Source organism: Poeciliopsis prolifica, unplaced genomic scaffold, assembly GCF_027474105.1.
Source record: "Poeciliopsis prolifica strain line A6 unplaced genomic scaffold, Auburn_PproV2 SCAFFOLD017, whole genome shotgun sequence".
In the NCBI taxonomy this organism is placed as follows: domain Eukaryota; kingdom Metazoa; phylum Chordata; class Actinopteri; order Cyprinodontiformes; family Poeciliidae; genus Poeciliopsis; species Poeciliopsis prolifica.
Window position 1 is genome coordinate 7,983,279 of NW_026562392.1, and position 20,792 is coordinate 8,004,070.

The 20,792-nt window shown below is 37.5% G+C and overlaps 1 protein-coding gene across 4 annotated transcripts in view; it reads right to left on the reverse strand.

Moving 5' to 3' along the window:
• Positions 1 to 20,792, reverse strand: part of triob (trio Rho guanine nucleotide exchange factor b) — a 93,632-nt gene that overhangs the window by 31,576 nt on the left and 41,264 nt on the right. For all 4 annotated transcript variants that reach the window (XM_055041812.1, XM_055041814.1, XM_055041813.1 and 1 more), the window contains exons 8-23: positions 20,423 to 20,545; positions 14,818 to 15,009; positions 13,899 to 14,030; positions 13,337 to 13,567; positions 12,340 to 12,462; positions 11,310 to 11,501; positions 9,968 to 10,137; positions 9,554 to 9,728; positions 5,996 to 6,191; positions 5,229 to 5,395; positions 2,995 to 3,114; positions 2,310 to 2,408; positions 2,105 to 2,197; positions 1,681 to 1,830; positions 1,470 to 1,584; positions 1,193 to 1,308 (exon numbers count right to left, since the gene is read on the reverse strand). In XM_055041812.1, coding sequence (XP_054897787.1) covers positions 1,193 to 1,308; positions 1,470 to 1,584; positions 1,681 to 1,830; positions 2,105 to 2,197; positions 2,310 to 2,408; positions 2,995 to 3,114; positions 5,229 to 5,395; positions 5,996 to 6,191; positions 9,554 to 9,728; positions 9,968 to 10,137; positions 11,310 to 11,501; positions 12,340 to 12,462; positions 13,337 to 13,567; positions 13,899 to 14,030; positions 14,818 to 15,009; positions 20,423 to 20,545 — 2,394 coding nt within the window. The remainder of the gene's footprint in view (positions 1 to 1,192; positions 1,309 to 1,469; positions 1,585 to 1,680; positions 1,831 to 2,104; positions 2,198 to 2,309; positions 2,409 to 2,994; positions 3,115 to 5,228; positions 5,396 to 5,995; positions 6,192 to 9,553; positions 9,729 to 9,967; positions 10,138 to 11,309; positions 11,502 to 12,339; positions 12,463 to 13,336; positions 13,568 to 13,898; positions 14,031 to 14,817; positions 15,010 to 20,422; positions 20,546 to 20,792) is intronic.

Here is a 20,792-nt window from a genome sequence, read left to right on the forward strand (position 1 = left end):
TGACACTGCCCTGGCCTGAAATGGCAGAACTGGTCCAGTCAAACTGTGAGACCAAAAAGCATTCACACCCTGGAGATAAAACCTGGAAAGCCTTAAAATAGCTGTGCTCTAGAAAACAAGTGTGATGTAATTTCATTCTTACAGACCAAGAAATGATGTTCCAATACTGTGTTTTCCAATCACCACCAGGGGGAGCTAAGTGTATAGACTTATATAGCAATGAGGCACTTCAGCAGCAATAGCTTGCAAAACTTCTCTATTTCTGTAATGTTGCAGTATTCTATTTTTTTATGTTAAAACCTAACACTTTAGTGTATTATGTGGTGCTACTGAGTGACAGTCCAACAGGAAGCAGTGCATTTATTTGACAAAACACTGAGTGACATTTTGAGAAGTAGGGAGAGCATTTCTTTTCAGCCATCCAAAGTCAGTACTTTTTGGCCTGCTTTGCCCATCTAGTGACTTTTTGCCCATTCTTCTTTGGAAAATAGCACATACTAAGTTAGATTAGTTAAAGAGCATCTGTCAACACCAGTGTTAGAGTTTTTGCCACAGATTATCAATTAGATTTGCGTCTGGAGTCTGTTTGGGGTTTTGAGTTTAATCTGAAAAAAATATGATCTTTCAACTTGTTTCCAAAATGATATGTAGGAAACTGAAAATTGTACTTCTTATGCCTTTCTTTCAACAGTAATTTTCATAAACGTCAGATTGATTGAAAATACAACTAATAGCTGTCCTGTCAACACATTTTCCAACATGAGATGCTGACGTCAGCTCTTTTGTGAGAGCTACTATTATTGCAGGTTTATATTCTGCACAAGTTCTGCCAAAATGAAAAAGTCCAGATATATGAGTTTCGTTTGTGGATGAACATTTTCTGCACCTTAAACAGACTTCTGCAAAGTCTGCTTCTACCCTGGATTTTAATCTAAGTCCAGCTTTAACTATGTTATCATGGCAAAACACTGCATAGTCTCATAAGTGGAAAAAATACCGCTCTTAACTCAATAAAATAAATTCTTAAATGTCCTTTAAAAGTACAAATCACCCAGAAGTTTTTGTCTTTTTGTCTAGCATCTGTCTAATTAGTCAAATTTTGCATTTTTGCACTTTTACAAGTGTTGTGAACATATCGTGCTACCTCCTCAATTAAACAAGAACACACAGACACACATGCACAAGAACACACCTGCTTGGCGCTTCTTTCAAACACCACATATTGCTGGCACTGGTCCAGCCTCCTCTTCCTCATGGTCCAGAAGTGGAGGACCCTGTTCTCTCTCTGCAGCAACTCATTCAAGATATCTGACACAACAACACAAAAACATGATTAAACCGGCATAACAACGGTAGGTCTGCAATCGAATTAATTTTTACAGAAGGAAGAAACGGTTACACAAAGTTCAGATAATTATTTTATACACACAACACATAAATCATGAGGATAATTATTGCTGTTTACATACTTTTGACTTGAGTCTCTGGAACTTTAACGTGGGACAGCATGCCAGGCATGTTGACACTATTTCTGTGCAGGTATTTCAAGAACACATCGGCATTACGTCTGGCTAGTGTACAGGCCTATGAACACGAAGGGAGGAGGAAATGATCACTCATCAGATCAGCTCAGAAATCACAGAAAGGCGTTTATTTTCATATCTGAAGTTTTGGTCTCACTTTGAGAAATGCCTCTTTCTGCTCCAGATGTTTGCTGACCATAGGCGTGACATGATCCGTCTCACTGTTTGGGCCCAGTTTGTCAGCACCGCCGCACCAGTCCTCCTCTCGCTTGTACTCCTGCTCGAGGCTTTCCAAAACACTGCACACCTAAAGCACACAAACACGATGTGGCTTTTAAATTTGCTCTAAAAGTATGTACAAATAATATTCAGCTTATTCATTGTTTTTTTCAAAAATGATTCACTTGCAAAAATCTGAACTTTGCACAAATCTTTTCAATATTCAAATAAACTAAAAATTATATTTCTCCCTTTTCTTGTGCATCAATCCCAATTAACTGTCAAAGATAATTGGCATAATACTCCAGTTGTCCAAGTAGCATCAAACAAGAGGCCCTTTTGTGTGCTGTAGGCAAAAATACCTGTTCCGATGTTTTGTAGAAAGCCACTGATGCATTAACTAGTTTCAGCCTGTCCTCCATCTTAAGCATCAGCTGCTGCCAGTGATCCGCCACCTTCAAGTTAAACAAAACTCATCAGATTTCCAAAGAAATTCTAAAACCCACACTGTGCTGCCTACACAGATTTCATTATTTTTCATAGATATGCATAAAAAGCAAACCACACCTTTTCTGCACAGTCTCTGATCATGTCCATGTCGTAGTGGTTTGCCTGAAGAAGCGCCTCTGCCTTCTGCTGCACCTGCAGCGCACTCTGGTGGGTTTTCTTCATTAAGAATGAGATAAAAAGAATTAATGAATCCAGCATACAGAAATGAATGAATGTTTTCTAAATTTGTCCCAGGTTCATGCTGGTCCCATATTTGTGCAGTATGCATATGGTGGAGCTTTTTCATAATTCTTTCATTTTTAACTACAGGACCAACTGGGTTTGTCTTGTACTACTGCAGCTAAAAATTCTGGTCCCAAACTTTTGCAAATAAGAAAACAAAAGTGAATCTTATTGGTGTGTTTGGGATCTGTGAAGAAAGCAGGTCAGGGACAGGCCCGCATTAAAATGAGCAAACCTTGTCTGAGTTCAAAGGAATGCAAAAGGGGTACTCAATGGCAAAGACTAGGAAAAAATGAGTGAAAAATGAGGGAGCTGTTAATAAGCTGTTTATAATTTTATTCGATGTGTCAATTTCATAAGAAGAGGTGCAGATTGATAAGACTGTGTGATATCTCTGAAAGAAAAAAATGTTAAGAGGTGAAGGACAAAAGGCAACGGAGAAACAAAAAAACTGTCTTGTTTTGCTTTAAATATGAAAAAAAAATAACTATGTACAAATATACAGTACATATAATGTTACCTCAATTGCATGTTGAAATTGTTCATGTTCTTTCTGCAGCTGCTCAGCTTCTTGTAATGAACTGGCTGTGATGAGACCGGCATTGAGCATTGATTCCCCATTACGGATCCAACCTAAAACCTGCAACACACAGAGAAAGCATTTATTTTTTCATGCTTTAGTTGTAGTTTTAGTATTTAGTCTTTATTGTTCCATTCTCTCCTAAAAGCTAATTAAAAAGACAGCTTAAGTAATGTTTTTTTTTGTTTTGTTTTTCCAGTTACTGTGTAAGTTCAAACTATCATCTAACGTTTCCATCCTTCCTCTCTCTACTTCGGTCCTGTATCTAAGTTGCAATCTCTCCGAGTGCAAACTTCTTGACACGTCGGATTTATTCTTCTCTTCTGCGCTTTTCCCTCTCTTGGGTAATCTTGTAACCAACCGTACCACAACAACCATGCTCCACCTCACACACATGGAGTCTGCAGCTTGAAAGATCGTTTTCCCTCATAGTTATGCCGACCCAGTTCTAGCCGGAGGGCACACTCACAAAGACATTTCCCTCCCTCTCTGACTCAGCAGGCACACTTGCTGTGTGGGTGACGGCCAGAACCGTAGCTGACGATCAGCTATAAAAGTGATGATGCAACCCTGACTCCTGCTTTAGACTCCTGGGACAATGTTTCCATTATGCCTGAAATGTCCTGAGGTGGCATGAAATCCATTAAATGTACTTTTCCCGTCATACCACTCCAATTTTTTCCTTTTCCTCATGCCAGTCTGATGCACCAGCCTCTATTAATCCCTGTTTTGGGAGTAGCTACCATTTACTTGGGACACGCCTATTTTAAATTACTCACACAAAGAAACCCTTACAGGTAGGACAACATAACGCAACAAAAAGACATAAAAAGTACAGTAATGGTCAGAGATTGAACAATTTTATTGTGCAATCATTCTGGCACATCATTCCACTAGTTGTAATGTGTCTAGAATTTTTTTCTACTAAAGTATGTTTTTGTTTCTTTAGGCTTTTGTCCAATTTTTTTCCATGTAAACATACAAACCATATGATTCTACTTACCTGCATCAGTATGATAAGAGATGCATTGAAAAAAAACAAACATTTTCTGTAATTATTTGTTTTGCTTTGAAATGTCAGCCTGCAAAATTGCTCCAAATGAGAGTCACGTTGTAATTGTGCGCAAGTACTGAATGAAAACAAGCGGAGAATATCCGTGCCTCGCTTAAACAACAATCCCTCTTCTTCTCTCTGCGATGTCTGATGTGTTTTCTGATAAATATGTTTTGTGTGTCTAGGATTTCTTTTCTCGAAGCAGAGAAGAGGAATGAGTTCAGACACATCTTTATTGTTGTTTGGGCAATATAGGGGACAAAAAAAAAATTGGCCTGCAATAAAAACACTTTAGGTTCACGTTTGTATTGGCTTAGATCAATATGGAGGTAATAATGTGGAAAATACACCTGTTAATACACAGAATCCCAGAATAGAGGTCATCAACAGGGTTCCTGTGGACACCAATAGCCTCCAAAGACCATAGAGGATGTAAGAATTGATAAATCATTAATCATTAAGTTATATAAATAAAAGTAAACCATCCATATCCCTTCATATTTCTCACAACCCATGAAATAGTTCAGTTGCAAAGAGAATGATGTCTTCCAAACTCGTAAAAAATCTTCACATTTCAAAAGATTGTTCATTCATCATGCATGTATAAGCTTTTACAAACTTTGAACTTTGTGTCATGAATCTCTAAAAATCTATTTAACAACTTCACCGGTTCTTAAAATTTTAAAGTCAATATTTTTCTAAGTTAACATATATTTCTGATGTGTTTATACTCCACATAAACACATGCAAAGAAAGGAAGAAAGAAAGGGAAGGAAATAAATACTTAAATATATGTAAAGAAAAAAAAGAGTTTGTTGACAAAGGCTGAGTCATGTGTTGGCAGTTCTGTACAAGCAGAACATGCTGTGACCTTTTAACACACAGTGACACATTCTGTTGTAATTGTGGCATGTTGTAACAATATATTGTTAGAAAGACTTTCCAATAATTAACCTTGCCTCACCCCAGTCTGAGAACAACTGTTTTTTTTTTATATTTTCAAGTTTATTAGACATATGTGAACATTGCAGTCATGTCCTGATGTAAAAAAGTTTAAACTTGAACATTGTTGTGGCCTGTTTTCATGTCTTACTGATATAATCGTGTGTTTGTAAAGTACCTGTTTGACTTCAGCTTGAAGGTGTCTTAACTGGACACACTGCTCCAAGTGTCTCCTGTGCTGCTCTGCAGCCAGGTCCAGCTCCTGCTGCTTCTCATGAAGGAACTCTAAGAGGTCCTGAACCCGCGTTGCCATGTCCACGTCTCTATCACATAGCAGCTCCACACCTGGAATAATAAACACTTTGCTAAGCCAACATATACAGTGATAATTATTGTTTGTTCTATTTTCTATTCTAGTGATTTTTATTTTTTTTTATTTTAAATGTGCAGCTGTAACGAAAGCGAAAGCAGTCTAATGTCACTAACCTTTCTTTTTATATAAATGTAAATTCTGTTTACATAGCAAAGCAATACTTGTAATTGTATCAGATTAAAATAATACATGAATGATGCCAATTGTATTTGATTCTTTCATTTAACTTAAAAGGGACCATGTAAAGAGACAATATAAGGAGAGCAATCTGTGCAGAGTTTTCATCAGATTCACATGACCATGTGTGATACATGATGAAACCGGAGCAGAAAAATGCTCTGGTTTTATTATGTCAGCATTCTTGAAATAATTACTAATGAGAAATATATGAACAACCTTTTAATTTTGTCCCTGAAGTCAAAATGGGATGTTTTATAAAACTAAAGTGCAGAGGCTGCTCTTATGTTGCTGCAGATTCTGAGCTGCTGTTTCTATGTTTTTTCAGAAAAGTGCCTCTGTGTCGCAGCGTATTTGCTGTTTTTTTTTTTTTTTTTCAAATTCTTTTCTCTCACCAGATGTCTGGACCTCTGTGACATACTGCAGCAGCTCTTGCCCCTGGTGGATGACGTCAAAAGTGAGGTTGTTCATGGTAAGCGCTTTATCTGCATGGTGCTGAAGCCTCTGCTCAGCCAGGGTCAGATCTTCTGTGTCAAAGTCATTCATCTGCTTGGACAGTTCCTCATTCCATGACTCCAGGTCTGAGATGATCTGTGGGACAGAACAAGGTGAACTCATCAATTTAAGCAGGTGTTCAGTAAATATGCAAAAGGTTTCCTTTCTTTTTCCTCTAGAAAAATGTTATTGCTCTCCTAAAACTGAGGAACCAGGATCAAAATCCATTCTGCAGATTTACCGTTATGGTCAGCTGTGAATCTCACAGTATAGGTGGTTGAAACTACTTAAACTTTAAACACTATAAAGAATTTTGATGACTCCCATTGTAGCAAATAGCAATAACATAACAACGTGGTATTTCACGGCTGGCGGAGCAGATGTACTGATCTGTTGGTGCTCGTCACTGAATGCCCACGCTGCCTGAATCATGATATTGGGGGTCCCTCTGTCCTGGTGTTGTTCAGCTCTGCCTGTCACAAAGGTGGTCTGATGGACAATTGCTGAAATGTTTTTGATAGAATTTGTCTAAAAAAAAGATTTGGGCCTTGGCATGAAAGTAAATTAGGTTTTTCTTGTCAGATTTGTCTTTTTTATTAGCTACAGTTAAAAAGACCGTAGTCTTTTTTATTAACATATGATTCATGAAGACGACATCTAATCATGACAAGTTTTTAAGTGACAAGAACAAATGTTCTGTTCGGCTGTTGCAAAGCGTTATAAACTTGAAAGAAATTGCTTTAACAATATAACTGAAAAACATGAACAATAGTATGAACGCAAAAATGGTTTTTGTGAGTGATCGTCACATGGCAGTAAAAATTCACTCTCTGTGCATTAATAGCAGCTGTTGCCCACAATTGAGAAACCGCCATCTTGCTTTTGAGAAGACCTCCTCTCAAGAAGACAAGAGCAGAGCAAAAACAGAAACACAAAAAAAGTGTGTGGATGAGGTTTTGATGTTTATGGCTTTATGTATCTGGGCCGAAACAGAAATGCAATCAGTAGAAGATTCCTGAAATGAAACAACAGGAACGGGATCTCCTCAGCTCACACAGTATTTCTTTTCCTTCATTTTCTAGGGTTCTAAAGGTTCTAGAATGGATTATTCACAGTCAACATCCACACTTTGACAACATATTTGGTCAGTATAGACAAGCAGTAATGTATATTAAGCTGCATGTTGAGTATTAATTTAAAACACAAATGTTCTTTTTTATATTAAGTAGAAGTCCAACCCACTCATTAATAGACTTAACATGAAACCTAAATCAAGTTTTGGGCAAATTAAACCATTTATATACACAGTTTACTTTACAACCATAATGAAACTAAAAAAGATTTGCACAAGTTACATTTCCAGAAATGTGGCCCCTTGTTAAAATCAAGTTACATAGCAGTTTAACCAAATGTGAACACTCATATTGACGTACAGTTTTTTTTTTCATTTCATTTTGTTAAGATTTTCTAACTTTCTTAACATTATGGACAAATTTTATTTTCCAGTTGCTTACATAATGTTTTAAATGTCTGTGACGCTCATGAACCGTCAAGATTCACTGCAAGGAATTTTTTAGAAAGCTAAGATTTATCCCAAAATGATGAGGAACAAAAATGCCTTTATTAAAACTCAACAAAAAGCCAAACTGTAAAATATAGCTTTATAGGTATAAATATATATGTTGACACCCTTAGCATTGCTGTCAAAATGCAAACAAAATTATATACAATATTCTTCTACAAAATAAAGTTTGCTTGCTGTAGAACAAAGGCTACACGGATATAAATTTCTTAAACTTTTCTCTGTAGGAAATATTTCCATATTATCCTGTGTTCCAACAGGGTAACATTAACAATCAGTTTTGCACCCAATAACACAAATTACCCCATTATAAACAATAATAACATTTCAAAATTAGCAGAAAGATTTACACAACTCACCAAGCATTCATTTGAACTTTGCCTTCCTCTCCTCTTACAGTTGAGTAAAATGCCTTCTGAGTACAAAAAGACCATTTCCTTCATCTATCAGGACTAGAACAACTAATGTGTTGAGGGGACACCGTTAGTTTCCCTGTTCTCTACTGTTTTATTGGCTTTGCATAACTGCGACGAGGGGGACCTCAACCAGGCAAGAACTAATGGATGAGGCTCGGTCTCACCTTTGCCTTGTTCTTAGACACACGGACTCACACCTCCAGTCATGCCAGGAGGAGGGACCGTATTGCAAACTTTCACAAGTGTGTGTGGGAGCAGGGAAAAGAGGAAAATAAATCTATCCTCCACCCATCTTCATGCTTGAGCTCTGTGTCATATTAATCCTGTGTCTGCATGTGTGCTTGTGGGCGTACTTCAGCGCTTTGCTTGTGCGATTAGCAGATTCACCACCTTTACCTGGCCTGACATGCAGAGCTAATCTGGTTTTCAGGACAACAGAGACCCGAGAAACCACAGAGGATTTTAATACCTGAAGAGCTATTCATGCTCACTTAATTTTAAAAATAATATATATTTTTGTCATATTACAATATTTAGCATGTCTTATTGCATTTTTAGGTGATGGACCAACACAAAGTGGTGCATTATTGTTTAATAAAAAGGAAATTCTACAGCGGTTCCAAAAATTGCAAATAATAACACGGAAAATGTGCTGAATATGTATTTTTAGCCCCTCTATGCTTGCATTTATATTTTTTGCTACATAGCTCAATTGTTTATATTTTGTCATTAAGTCTCACCTCAATTCAGGTCTGCAAGACAATCTAACATCTGCTTTGATTTCCTCTGGCTGTAATTTTAGGACAAGTTGTCCAGCTGGAAGGTGAGACCCCAAAAATCCCATCCCAAATGTTCTGCAACTTGTTTTCTTGCTAGACTGCCTGATAAAGGAAAACATCCCTCAAGCTGCAGCCATAATGTTTCACTCAGTGGATGGTGTGTATATTTCATACTTTTACATGTGATACAACATCCAACAGCCCGGATCACCTTAAGCTTTTAATCTTAAGCACCTTAAGCATTGGGGGTGGTTTACAAAATCTAATTTGATGGCTTAGATGAGAAATAAAATAAAATGCTGAAATAAAACAGTCATCATATCCTAGCACCATCTAAGGAAAGCATTCAGTGTCACAGTGGGATGCTCAGTAGATCACTGTTTCAAAAAATAAATAAATAAATTGAATAAGTAAAATTAATGTGTGAGTAAAATTAACAACCAACAGGGGTCTTCCCAACAGGACTACATCTCCCTTTTATTATGAAATAAGCCCAGAATCCCCTTTGATTTGCTGTTATGCACCTTTACCTCATATAAATTGTTTTTGTGTATGTGTTACAGAGTACCTACTTTCCCATCAGATCCCACGCATGTATGTTTGCTCTTAATCTTATTTATGAACATTTAAAGTAAAAATAATTTGGAAAACATAAACCCTGAAATTTTTCCAACGACTCACGTCTATTGCGTCCCTCTCGAAAATGCGCAGCTGCAGGAAGAGTTCCAGCTTGATCTTCCTTTCCTGGAACAGCTCCTCCATCTGACCCTGGGCCTCATCCAGCTGCTGCAGGACACTCTCAATGTGGGCCATGGAGCTGTTGTGAGGGGTCTTGTTGCTTGAGATAGCAGAGTCTCTGCAAACGCAATCAACATTGACTGCAATTGGAAACCCTGCGGTTGTCTGGGTTTTTTGAAACTTGCTTGAAAAACTGTGTCTACACGATCCACTTGATCATTTTCCATAGCAGCAATACACTATGAAACATCCTATTAATCGTGTGTTAACTTTTGTTATCCAGGGGTGCGCATAAATTTGGCTTTCCCGACTGAGTGAGGCATGCACTCCTCAGTTAAGCAGAGCGTTCTTGCTCACCTGAGCTGCTGTATGAGGTCCTCACCCTCCTTGATAACATTGACAGTCGCCTGCAGGGTGGTCTGCTGCTGCTGGCCGAATCGCTTGATCAGGTCCTGCACTGCTTCCACTGACTCAGCATACACATCATCCAGCAGTTCTTTCTGAAGCTCCTCCAACCATGTCCACAGCTAAAATTAACAAGCAAAAAAGAAAAAAAAAGTTTCAAAAAAATCCAGGAGTACATAAGCAGTTTTTTATCAGCTCAACAACAAGCAGCAGATTCATAAAATGATGCAATGAGGTTTAAAAAAGCTGTAATTTTAACACCACAAAAGCTTTCTGTTACATCAGGTTTGACGTTGTTCTCGTGCCAGACAAAAGACAGAGATACAGAATCTGCTAACTAATAGCTTAAATAATACTCAGGTTGTGCACATAACCATTTTTCTTTTATTGTTTCCACTGAAAACAGTATGTCATACATTTGCCACCGACTTTATAGATAAGTGCGTAGGTCATTCATGTCAGTTTAAGACCACTCTCACGGCGGTTGTGCTGCAAATTTGGTTTTCATCATGGCTCACCTTGATATTACCAATCGACACAGGAACACTGAATATTTAGAGAGAGGACTAATAAATGAAAAATATTTTTTGTTGAGGGATAAGTGAACATACAAACAACAGATGTCATCATGCAGAAATAAGAGGAGACACATTTTCTTTGTGTCTCCTCTTACACAAGAGAGGAGACATTTCACTAATAGTGAAATTTCACTATTAGTTTAAACATGAGTCAAAACTGTGATTGATTTTATTTGTCTTATAGAAATCATAATAATAGCGTATAGGCCAACCCAAACGTTCAGTTGACCCATCAGATGTTTTCAGTGCTATGACATAGTCTGGGATTTCCATTCTTGCTTTAACAGACTGTAACCAATCTGTAAACTTTTGATTTGCAAGAGATTAATAAATAAATATCTTTATTGGTTCTGAACCCAGTTGGATTATTAGTTATAATTGAATATCGATAGTCTGTGGGTTCGCCAATGGAAGATTTACCTTGTTGATCATACTGGAATAAGAAATGTACTCTTTCCTGCTTCTATTACAAGATATCTGTTTCTGCCAGCAGTTTATTAGCAGTCAGGACTCCCAGTTATGATCGAGCTTTCGTAGCATGCAGGTTTCACTACATAATTTCACCTTTAATCAGCTGTTATTATTTTATTGATCTGCAATTCCGCAAGGAAATAAAAAGTGTCCCTGGGCCGATTGTGCTTGTCTACTTTCAGTAAAAATTGAATACAGCACTGCAGCTTAACTGCAGGTGAACCAAGAAGACGGGAACGAGATACCTCTTTGACATGAGTGTGAAATGCAACAGACATGTCCAGCAGGACTTTACGCTGTTCGACACGCCGCACAAAGTCCTGGATGCGATCCTCTAGCTGGTGGGCAGCCTGGTAGATTTCCTCTGGGTCACACTCTCCAGTCTGGGCCAGCTGCTCTGCTGCCTCCAGCAGCTTGTCAGCATTGGTGTAGGTGTTCTGAAATTAAAACATGGAGCACTAAACCAAGCATATCTGTACTACTACATTCTGAAAACTTATCCAGCCAGTTTGAAAGCACATATCTAGGCAGAAAATGTGTTATCAATTACAAAGATATATGTGAAAATTATAAAAATAAATTAATCTGAAAATTTTTGAAAAATTCAATTATTAATCTGAGCACATTTGTTCAGGTAGGAGAATAAAAAAATAAATAGATTAAAAATTAGGAAATAACTGCAAAATCACCCTGTCACTTAAATATAAGCGTAACTAGTGTTTATTTAAACATACTTTTCTACAAACCTTTAGGGCATTACCTTGAACTGAGTAAATTGTACATTTAATTCATGAGCCTGTTTCTAACATTGCATGGCATCACCTCATTAAAATACCAAATTTTAAATAACAATCAAATCAACACAGAACTCACTAAATTGACCTTCTTCCATTGCCATTCCATCGATCTACATCCCGGATTAATGAAATAGTGACCTCATGGGGAATAAATAATTATGCACCACATGATTTTGTCTCAATATCTGATTCATTCCCACTTATTAATGCATTAATAATTGGGAAGAACATGTTGCAGTGTGAAACTGTGTAACTGCAGCAGAAAGATTCAACTAAATCAACAAATCATTAAGGTGCTGAGACAACGGTAATAAACATCACATATGCAGATGAATTTTATCGAGTGAGCTTTCGTGTATTTTATAAGGTAGAAATATAAGTGTCTTAGGAATGGGGAGAAAGAAAAAAAACAGGCAAAAATAAAAAAAATGTATCTTGGTTTTTGCATCTGTACAAAATAATAACTGCAGAGACTCACCTGTGCAACCTCTTCAAAGTCTTCATGCCTCTTTTGCAGAGCCCTGGCTCTGTGCAAAGACTTTCCAACACCGGTATGTTTGCTGAGGAAGGCCTCACCATGGTTTTCTATCCAGTCCAGCACCTTGAAACACATAAATATCCCAGCAACTTAAAATACCAGCTTTTTCTGATAGAGCAGTACACAATGTCAGTCAGCAGGGGGTGCAAAACATCCCAAAAGGCTGTAAATAAATCAACTAAGAACAATTTATAGATTCAATATCTCTGATGTTGCAAAATCTCTTTTCCAATTCGTTCCAATTTTCTTCTCCTTCCTTCTATTTTAATATTTTAATTAAGAACAATTACCAACAGATGCAACACAGCGTAAAGTGTGAACATTTCCAATGTGGGTGTGATAAGCCACAAATCTTCCAACATAATTACCCTAATATCAATCAAACAGATGGACACACCCCCATTTGCGGTAATGAAAGGGATTTCAAGGTCTCTGAGAGAATGTTTTCAAGGGACAAACCAAATGCTCTCGACACTTTATGTGACAGTAAATTGCATCACCATGGAAACCACTACCAAGAGAAAAGGGTGATGAAAGAGCGGATAGGAGCGCAGAGAGGCAGAAACACAGACAATAAAGAGGGAAAGCTTGAGAAAAACCCAAGTGGAAAGGAAAGCGGGGCAGAGAAGGGCAGATGCCTAAAGGGTGGAGACGAAGAGACAACACAACAAAGCAAATCGCCAGTTTTGACAGAAGGTTCAGGCATAAGTCCAATAGATGGACTTATGCAAAAGAGCATTAAAAAACATTATTGTACAGTTACGGTACTACAATATCGTACAGATTAGCTGCTGAATTTCTCTATTCTAAGAAGCAAAGAGGTAAAGCGGGTGTGTTTGCTGCAGGAGGCCATGAGGCAACACTGAACAGAACCTTCTGCAGAGTCTATCTCAGCAAAGAGGTTTTTTCTCTTGTCACGTTTGAGTTCGTTGCTTACTTGCTGCACGTCCTGCTGAAAGACACACAGCTGCAGGCGCTGGTGCAGGCGAACTTTGCGATGCTGCCAGATGTTTTCGAGCTGCCTCTGGTGATGCAGCACCTCGTGGATGATGTCCAGGACGTGGTGCACCGCCTTCGAGTAGTTTGCAGACGACATCAGCGAATCGGCACTTCCTGGAGTCAAAGGTCGCTGCAGCTTGTCCAGTAAGGCCTTGCCATCCTGGCTCACCTAGAAACACGGAAGTGTGGTTTCACTTGCTGGAAAACATCTAAAGAGTTTACATTTTGAAATTTGTTTTATTTATTGTTTTGTTTTTTGGGTTTTACTCTAGCAAAGAGTATTATGATATTTGACATTGTCAGAACCTTCATCCTACAACAGTGTTTATCACTGCTTACAGTACTAACTAAGCACAAAGGATCAGTTGAAATAATTTGCATGATGTTCGTGCGTGTGAGAACATCTTTGCATACAAGAGTTATCTTCATAAAAGCCTCAGAATTTTGCAAATGAGTTCTTTGTTTTTGTTTTTTGTGCACACCTGTTTCGGTGCACTGACCTCTGAGTATGCAGTGGTGATGTGTTCATACAGCCCCTGGTGATGGTGAATCGTATCTTCTAGATCCTGCAGCTCAGAGGGCAGTTCTCCTTCTCCGCACGCTTTACACCACGGCTCCACCTTGCTCATGTACTGGTTAGGAAATATCCAAGACAAACATATTATAACACTCGTCACTACCTCAACTATGTGCTTGGAACACTGCAGCACCTTTTTATTACAAAAACTTTTGTAACAAAAACTTTTGTAACAAAAACTTTTTGAGAACAGTTACTCATGATCACTCAAACGAGTAAGAATAAAATGCTTGTTTTTATTTTTGTTTTGTACATCGTCTAGCTTCATGTTAGTGTAGATCTGCAACAGTTTTTCAAGATCCATACTGCCTTGCAAACCTTTTTCACAAAGGTTTCAAGTTCACAGCTTTTATTTTGAACATCTGACTAACCTATCTTCAGTTAATCAACTGAATATAGGAAGAAAAAAATGCAGCTGCAGATCTTCCAATAAATGGCCGCAGCAAGATGAGAGCCATTGGTGAGTAAAAGCCTTAGGCAGCATAGACCACACAGTAAACACAGGAAGGAAGGTAAACTGGTCAAAATAAGGCTGAATACTACTGTCAGAAATAAATTTCCCACCATAAAACATTGGAGCGGCTTTGTATACTGTATTAAAGCTTATTATATAAATCTAAATGAACCCAGACATCAATTACAAGAAAAAAATGGTGAAAAAAGGAAGTTTAGCTTAAAGTATCTTTGAGTGAGTGAAGGATGGAAGTGCTCTGTTGTTGCACAGATTTGTTGTGGACATATAAAGACACAAAAGCGTCAAAGTGTTGCGCCAACAGCAGGAATGTTTCTATTGTTTTACCTTCTGATATCACAAGATGTGTATTTGAATGGCGTGACTGCACCTGATCGGCTTTCTGGTGGAAGCTGGCAGACATCTCCAGCAGAGTGCTGCGTTCGTCCAATGCTGCTGCAAAAGCTTTCCACTCCTGCTCCAACTGGCCTGAGATCTGCTGGATCTGCTGGGAGGCGTAGTGGCCCGACTCCAGGAGCCGATTTCCAACTGACATGATCCGGTTGATGTTCACGTACACGTTCTGTGTTTCAGAATGGGGGCAAAGAAAGAGCTGTAGGTTCAGTGTAAATAAAAAGAAAATAAAAGAAAATAAAAGTAAGTAGGTCAAGCATGTTATTGTTTCTGACCATATAAATTAGCAAGGTTTCAGGTAAAGCACTTACTGCACTCTTGTTACAATTTGAGGACCCTGATGCATGAAGCCACAACAGTGTTTTTCGATAATTAAGCCTGATTGTGTTTCTTCAGAGCAGCTGAAACGTGCTCGTTAAACGCTGTGGCCACCAGTGTATTCACAGAGAAGGTAGCTTAAACAAAATACACAAAAATCCTGAAAACTCACCCGCAAACACCTTCGGGGACATTAAAAAGTCATCCGCTTGGAAAGCATATCCACGTGTGATTAATAAAAGAAAGGCCATTTACCTTTTAATCTTTTAGGCTTTTTCTAATGTACCTGCTTCAAGCTGTTTTGTGAAGATAGGCATGGATCAGCAAACGCTAATTAACAACTGTGTTAACAGCCAGTTATTATTCTATTCAATTACAGCTCCTGGAGCCCATTATGGCACCGAGGTCGCTTGTTTTAATTACAATGTGTGAAAAAAAAAACAATAGCTACAACCCACAAAACAGTTCAATCTCAAAAGAGGACCATAGCAGAAAACTGTAGGTTCTTATGCATTTTCAGTGTCAAAAATCCAAAAGGATAGAATACCTTTTGCATTATTTAAGATAGGGTTTGCATATGTTTTATTATATTTTTACCTAGTTTGGTTTCTTGGAAGACAGTGTCAAGAATAATCAGATATGAAACCCTAAGAACATCCACACTAACTCACAAGCACTTACACACTCAGAGAGGGTAAAGAGGGGCAAAGTAGTGAAATGCTCAAACACATGTGGTGTTTATACAAAGTAAATGCATGAGGAGACAGTGAGGGTGAGTTTAACAGGAACAGAAAAAGGTGTTTCAAATCAAACTGAGGAGTGGCAAAGGATCAAAGAATAAGTGGTGGAGTAAAAACAGGCAGAAATACACAAAGTACAGAGAAAAATGTCAAATTTAACACAAAAGCAACAAAAAAAAGGAAAAGGGATGGATTTCTACAAAAACAAACAAACAAAATACTCCTGATGCTAACACATATAATAGCAAAAATTGAATTTTATGGGTCTATGAAAGTAATATAATAAACAACCCAAACAAAATTTTTATTTCTTGATATTTTCAAGAGCAGTTTTTGTTATCTCCTTTGTGAGAAAAAAAAATCTTCGAAAACAATGAAAACTACAGTTGTAAATATAAGATGCTATTGTTTAACATGTTTTTAAGCAAATCCATAACCCAAAGGTCTTTTCTGGAATAATACTAATCTCTACAACACATCTCCTTGTATACAAACTATAGGCAAATAACCAGCGTGCAGGTCCAATGTTTCCTGTTTCTTTACATAAACATTTCCAGGCAGAAAAAAATATATATTCTCGTGTGCAACTTGTGTGACCTTGATTACAGATAAACATTTAAATTTTTTGATTAAACAGAACACTGCAGCATTGTACATTAATCAAAAATCATCTTTTTCTGGCTTTAATGCCGGAGACTAAACGTTTCGTGTTAGAGGCAGGTGGGATCTCTTTGATTTTTGATGAATGCAGATGAAAATCTCTCCCGCCCACTAAGTTATTTGCATCCACAGACACCTGTGAGGTATTTTAGGCATGCAGAGCATGAGCTGACTCACAGACAGCCCCGCAGTTCAACAATGGAGGGCCCTCAACCAGACGAGAATCCCGACAATGAATACATGGCAATGGATCCTGACCAGTGGGAAGACCAAGATGACACTTATGAAAATGGAGACACTCTTGATATAGGACAAAGACAGGTTGTGCCAGTGTCAGGAGGAGCCAGTCAGCTGACAAACAGGGGCTCCCAGCAAACTAATGACACTCTCAACCGTCCAGCGATCAACAGTGTGGCTCACCCGAGCAGGTACATGACTTTAAGATGGCCTCCAGAGAATGGAAGCATAAGATCGGCAAAAACAGAGCAATTAGGTAATGTGCTTCAATTTTAAGCAGTGCGCGGTTAAAGCAAATACTAGAGGTAAAAACCCAGCAGAAGTGTTTGTAACGTGTTCTCTGATGACTAGTGTTCTTCCAGAGAACCATGGTGGGGCTGGTCTTGCTGTGTCTACTGTTACTTGCAGTAGTGCTTGGTCTGAGCATTGCTTGTAAGTATATTTTAAATGTTATAAAAAAAGGAGAAATTTCTTGAGACTGATCAAATTGTGTAAGTCTGTGCTGTGAATTTCAGCGTTGGGAAAGATTTAACCCACTTAAAATAACTGATTGGCAAAGAGATATTTTTGGCATTTTGTTTGGCTTGGTCAGAAACTAAGTGCAATTATTTGGCATTTTTTAATGAACAGGTGACATACTCGCAGAAAAGACACACTTTCTACTAAAGGAACAGCTTCAAGAACTCGGTAAGAGATAGAGATAGTAGATTGTACCAAAAAAGCATGAAAATGTTTGTAAACAGTGAAATAATTAAACTGTCTCTTTTAAAAGGCCAGCAGTGTGGGACGACATACCACATTTCTGATAAAGAGAACCAAACTTCTGCTCAACAGCTCTATGTCTTAAACTGCGAAACGTTTAAGGTAGGGTGTTTTCTGATTCCAGTGTCAAAGTGAGCACATATAGTTAACATGTAGTGGTATAGTCTGAAATGCATTTTTTTTTGTTTGTTTGTTTTCGCAGAAGTACATAATTCAAGAATCGTTCGTTCTTTACTTGAAAAACGACTCATGCAAAACATGGAAGTGCAAGTGTTGATTTATGGCCGACGGGGAACAGGATTCAACCGCTCTTTGTATATGCTTTGTATTCAAAATAACACTGATCAATATCTTATAGATACGATATTCTCTACATAATAAAATATATTGACTTTTTGTAATTTAAGAAGAATAGATTATGTTTATTGTGTTATTCATTTTAATATTGTATTTTTATACTTGTTTAAACACACACGTTGTCAAAGCTAGCATGTGAGAGTTTCTGATGACATAATGTTCTTGAGTTAAAAAAAAAACATGTTTCCAATACTATTTCCTTTGCACAGAAGTGTGAAACAAACAAACTAATTACAGTTATCTGAACAAAATATTATCAAAACAAAAATGACCACATTTCCTTCTCATTTAACTGAATGTAAAACATTTTAACTTTTAAGCTTTTTTTTATAAAGTAACACAAATAAAAAGGTTCGTTGGATTAACGAACCTAACGCTAACCATAGCTTGCCAAATAAAACATTAAAACAAAATCCACTACACAAAAATAAATTAGGGGTGCTTTCTTAGTTTTCAAAGTCCATCTTTATTACAATTGAAAATATTTTTATAAATAAAAACTTATATTTTATTTATATATATATATATAACTAAATGGCGTAGCTCAGTAGAAGGTTGGGCTATGTGACTATTTGCCTGTTAGAGAAAACAGAAAAATCTGGACTCTGACTTTCTGAGCATAAAAGGTACGATGGAAAAATTTGTGTTTTTGAATCTAACTATTTATCTCTCAGTATACCTTGTTATAATGAGGTATACCGTGAAAAAAGCTAGGAGATTGAGAAACATATGATCATAGAGCTAAGCAATGTAGATATATTTGTTGTTTTCTAAAATATAAAAATGATTAAGTCCTGTATTTATTCCTGTCCGATGCTTTGTGAGCTGAATATAAAGTATCGAAAAGTACGAAATGTTGTGTTTTACTCAACATGTGTATTATTTTTTAATAAAAAAAATATATATAGCAACCTGGATTATATTTAAAAAACAAGGTTAAAAAAGTACATTTAAATCACAATTATACATCACTTAAATAAAGAAGACTTGAGTCTTCCCTTCCTGAGTCACAACTGAGAGATGTATTGAATTTTTTGCCAATATTAGATAATTGTATCTAGATTTATCCAACTTTGTGGATGTCAATCTTATAAATGTATTCTGATATCAAAATACAAATAAGTACACCCACAATATTTGCATGAGTCGTCTTATTAAAGGTGAAGCCACTTAATGACTAGAGATGTAAAACACTTTTAATTCACCAGCTGTACTTGCAAAGAACATCCCATAGGGGGCATAACAGCAACATCACAACATTAACTGTTTAAAGCAGGAGACATTACAACACCTAAATGATATAACACAGGCCTCCTTAGCATTTAGTCTACACTTAATAGTCACATCCTCCCAAGTGATAACTGGGTTAACACTATAATCCTTGTTGATAAAAAAAAGTATATCTTTTTTAATGCCAGTTTTACTATGCTTTAAAAAGTGTCATACTACCAAATAAATGTGTCATATTTAATTTATTTCTACTGTAAAAATCTCCACGCAGCAGAAAATCCTAACAAAAAATAACAGTATTTATGTGGCCTTTGTACATGAACACTTATAATCACAGTTTGACACACTGTGTCTTTCCATTCTGCCGTGCAAGCAACAGGAAGAGGAAGCAGAGCTTCCTGTGAAAGAATGGGTGGAGGTGGCAGTGGTCACTCAGAGCTAACCTGACTGTGCGGATGTGCGTGTGGGCAGAGTGTGATCATGTTCTCAAGAACACAGGATTTCCATCTATGTATTCTCAGGGGTCTGCGGTTGGTTTTAGCTTGAGTTACCTGTGGGTGGTGACTGGCCTGGTGTTGTCCCTGACAGCAGTTTGTTAGATCAGTGAAGCCATGAGAGACTTTAAGGCCTCCAAAGCTGTGTGTTTACTTCTCCCTTGACTATAATTTCATTTATTGTGGAAAGGTGGCTGCAGTTTGAATCAGAGGTAATGGTGTGTTAATCCCTTTGCCTTGAGCAAACCAGCGCCTGATTTATTGCTTATTTATAAATAACTCTATTAAAAGTTCATTAATGAAAGGGAACTGGACACGATAAAACTGTAATAACAAAACACAGATAAGAAGCGGTGCACTTTTTGTGGCAGAACATGATACTATAAGAATGCTGATGACACAATCCAATGTCCTCAGCTATATTTCATAGTTGTCAGACCGGCTAATAAATATAGCAGACCAAGTGGGCAGAGATAAAACTGCAGTGCTAAACTGTGGGAGCGGCACAGAGGTCATAAAATGGGTCAATACCGGGAACGGCTCCATGTCGGGCAATGACAATGCAAAGTCTTGCCTTTATTCAAGAGTCGTATGAGAAACAAGACAGAAGAATTGCAGAATAATTTGTAACACATTGCTTTAAAAAAAGGGTGAAGTATTGTGTGACGGTAGCACACAGATGAGAGGTTTTTCCTCCATTATTTTAGTCATCCATTGATAGTAGCAATATATGTAAGTGAGCACAGAAAAAACAACAAAAAAAGCAGAACAGGCCGACTCTCACCATGCAGTTCATAGCAAAGTGGTTGTGCTGTGTCTGCAGCTCCACAGCATGCTGGTGGTTCCCTCCAATCTCGGTGTAGCTGGTCAGAAATAGCCCCTTGTTGTGCATGATCCAATCAAACATCTACAGATATGAAGGGTGGAGAAGAGAAAGAAAACTGCTCTTTAGAAAATTCCTTTTCAATATGCTGATTAACAACAACAGTGAGAACAAGAGGAGCCTGGTGTTAGGAGGCTGTATTTACGCAAAACCTTTCATCCATCAACTAAGAACTAATTTCTACAAACAAATGTCATCTCTAAGCTCAGTTATGATACAGTCAATAGAAGAAACACACTAGTTCAGTTCGATTCCTACTAAGTTCTTTATA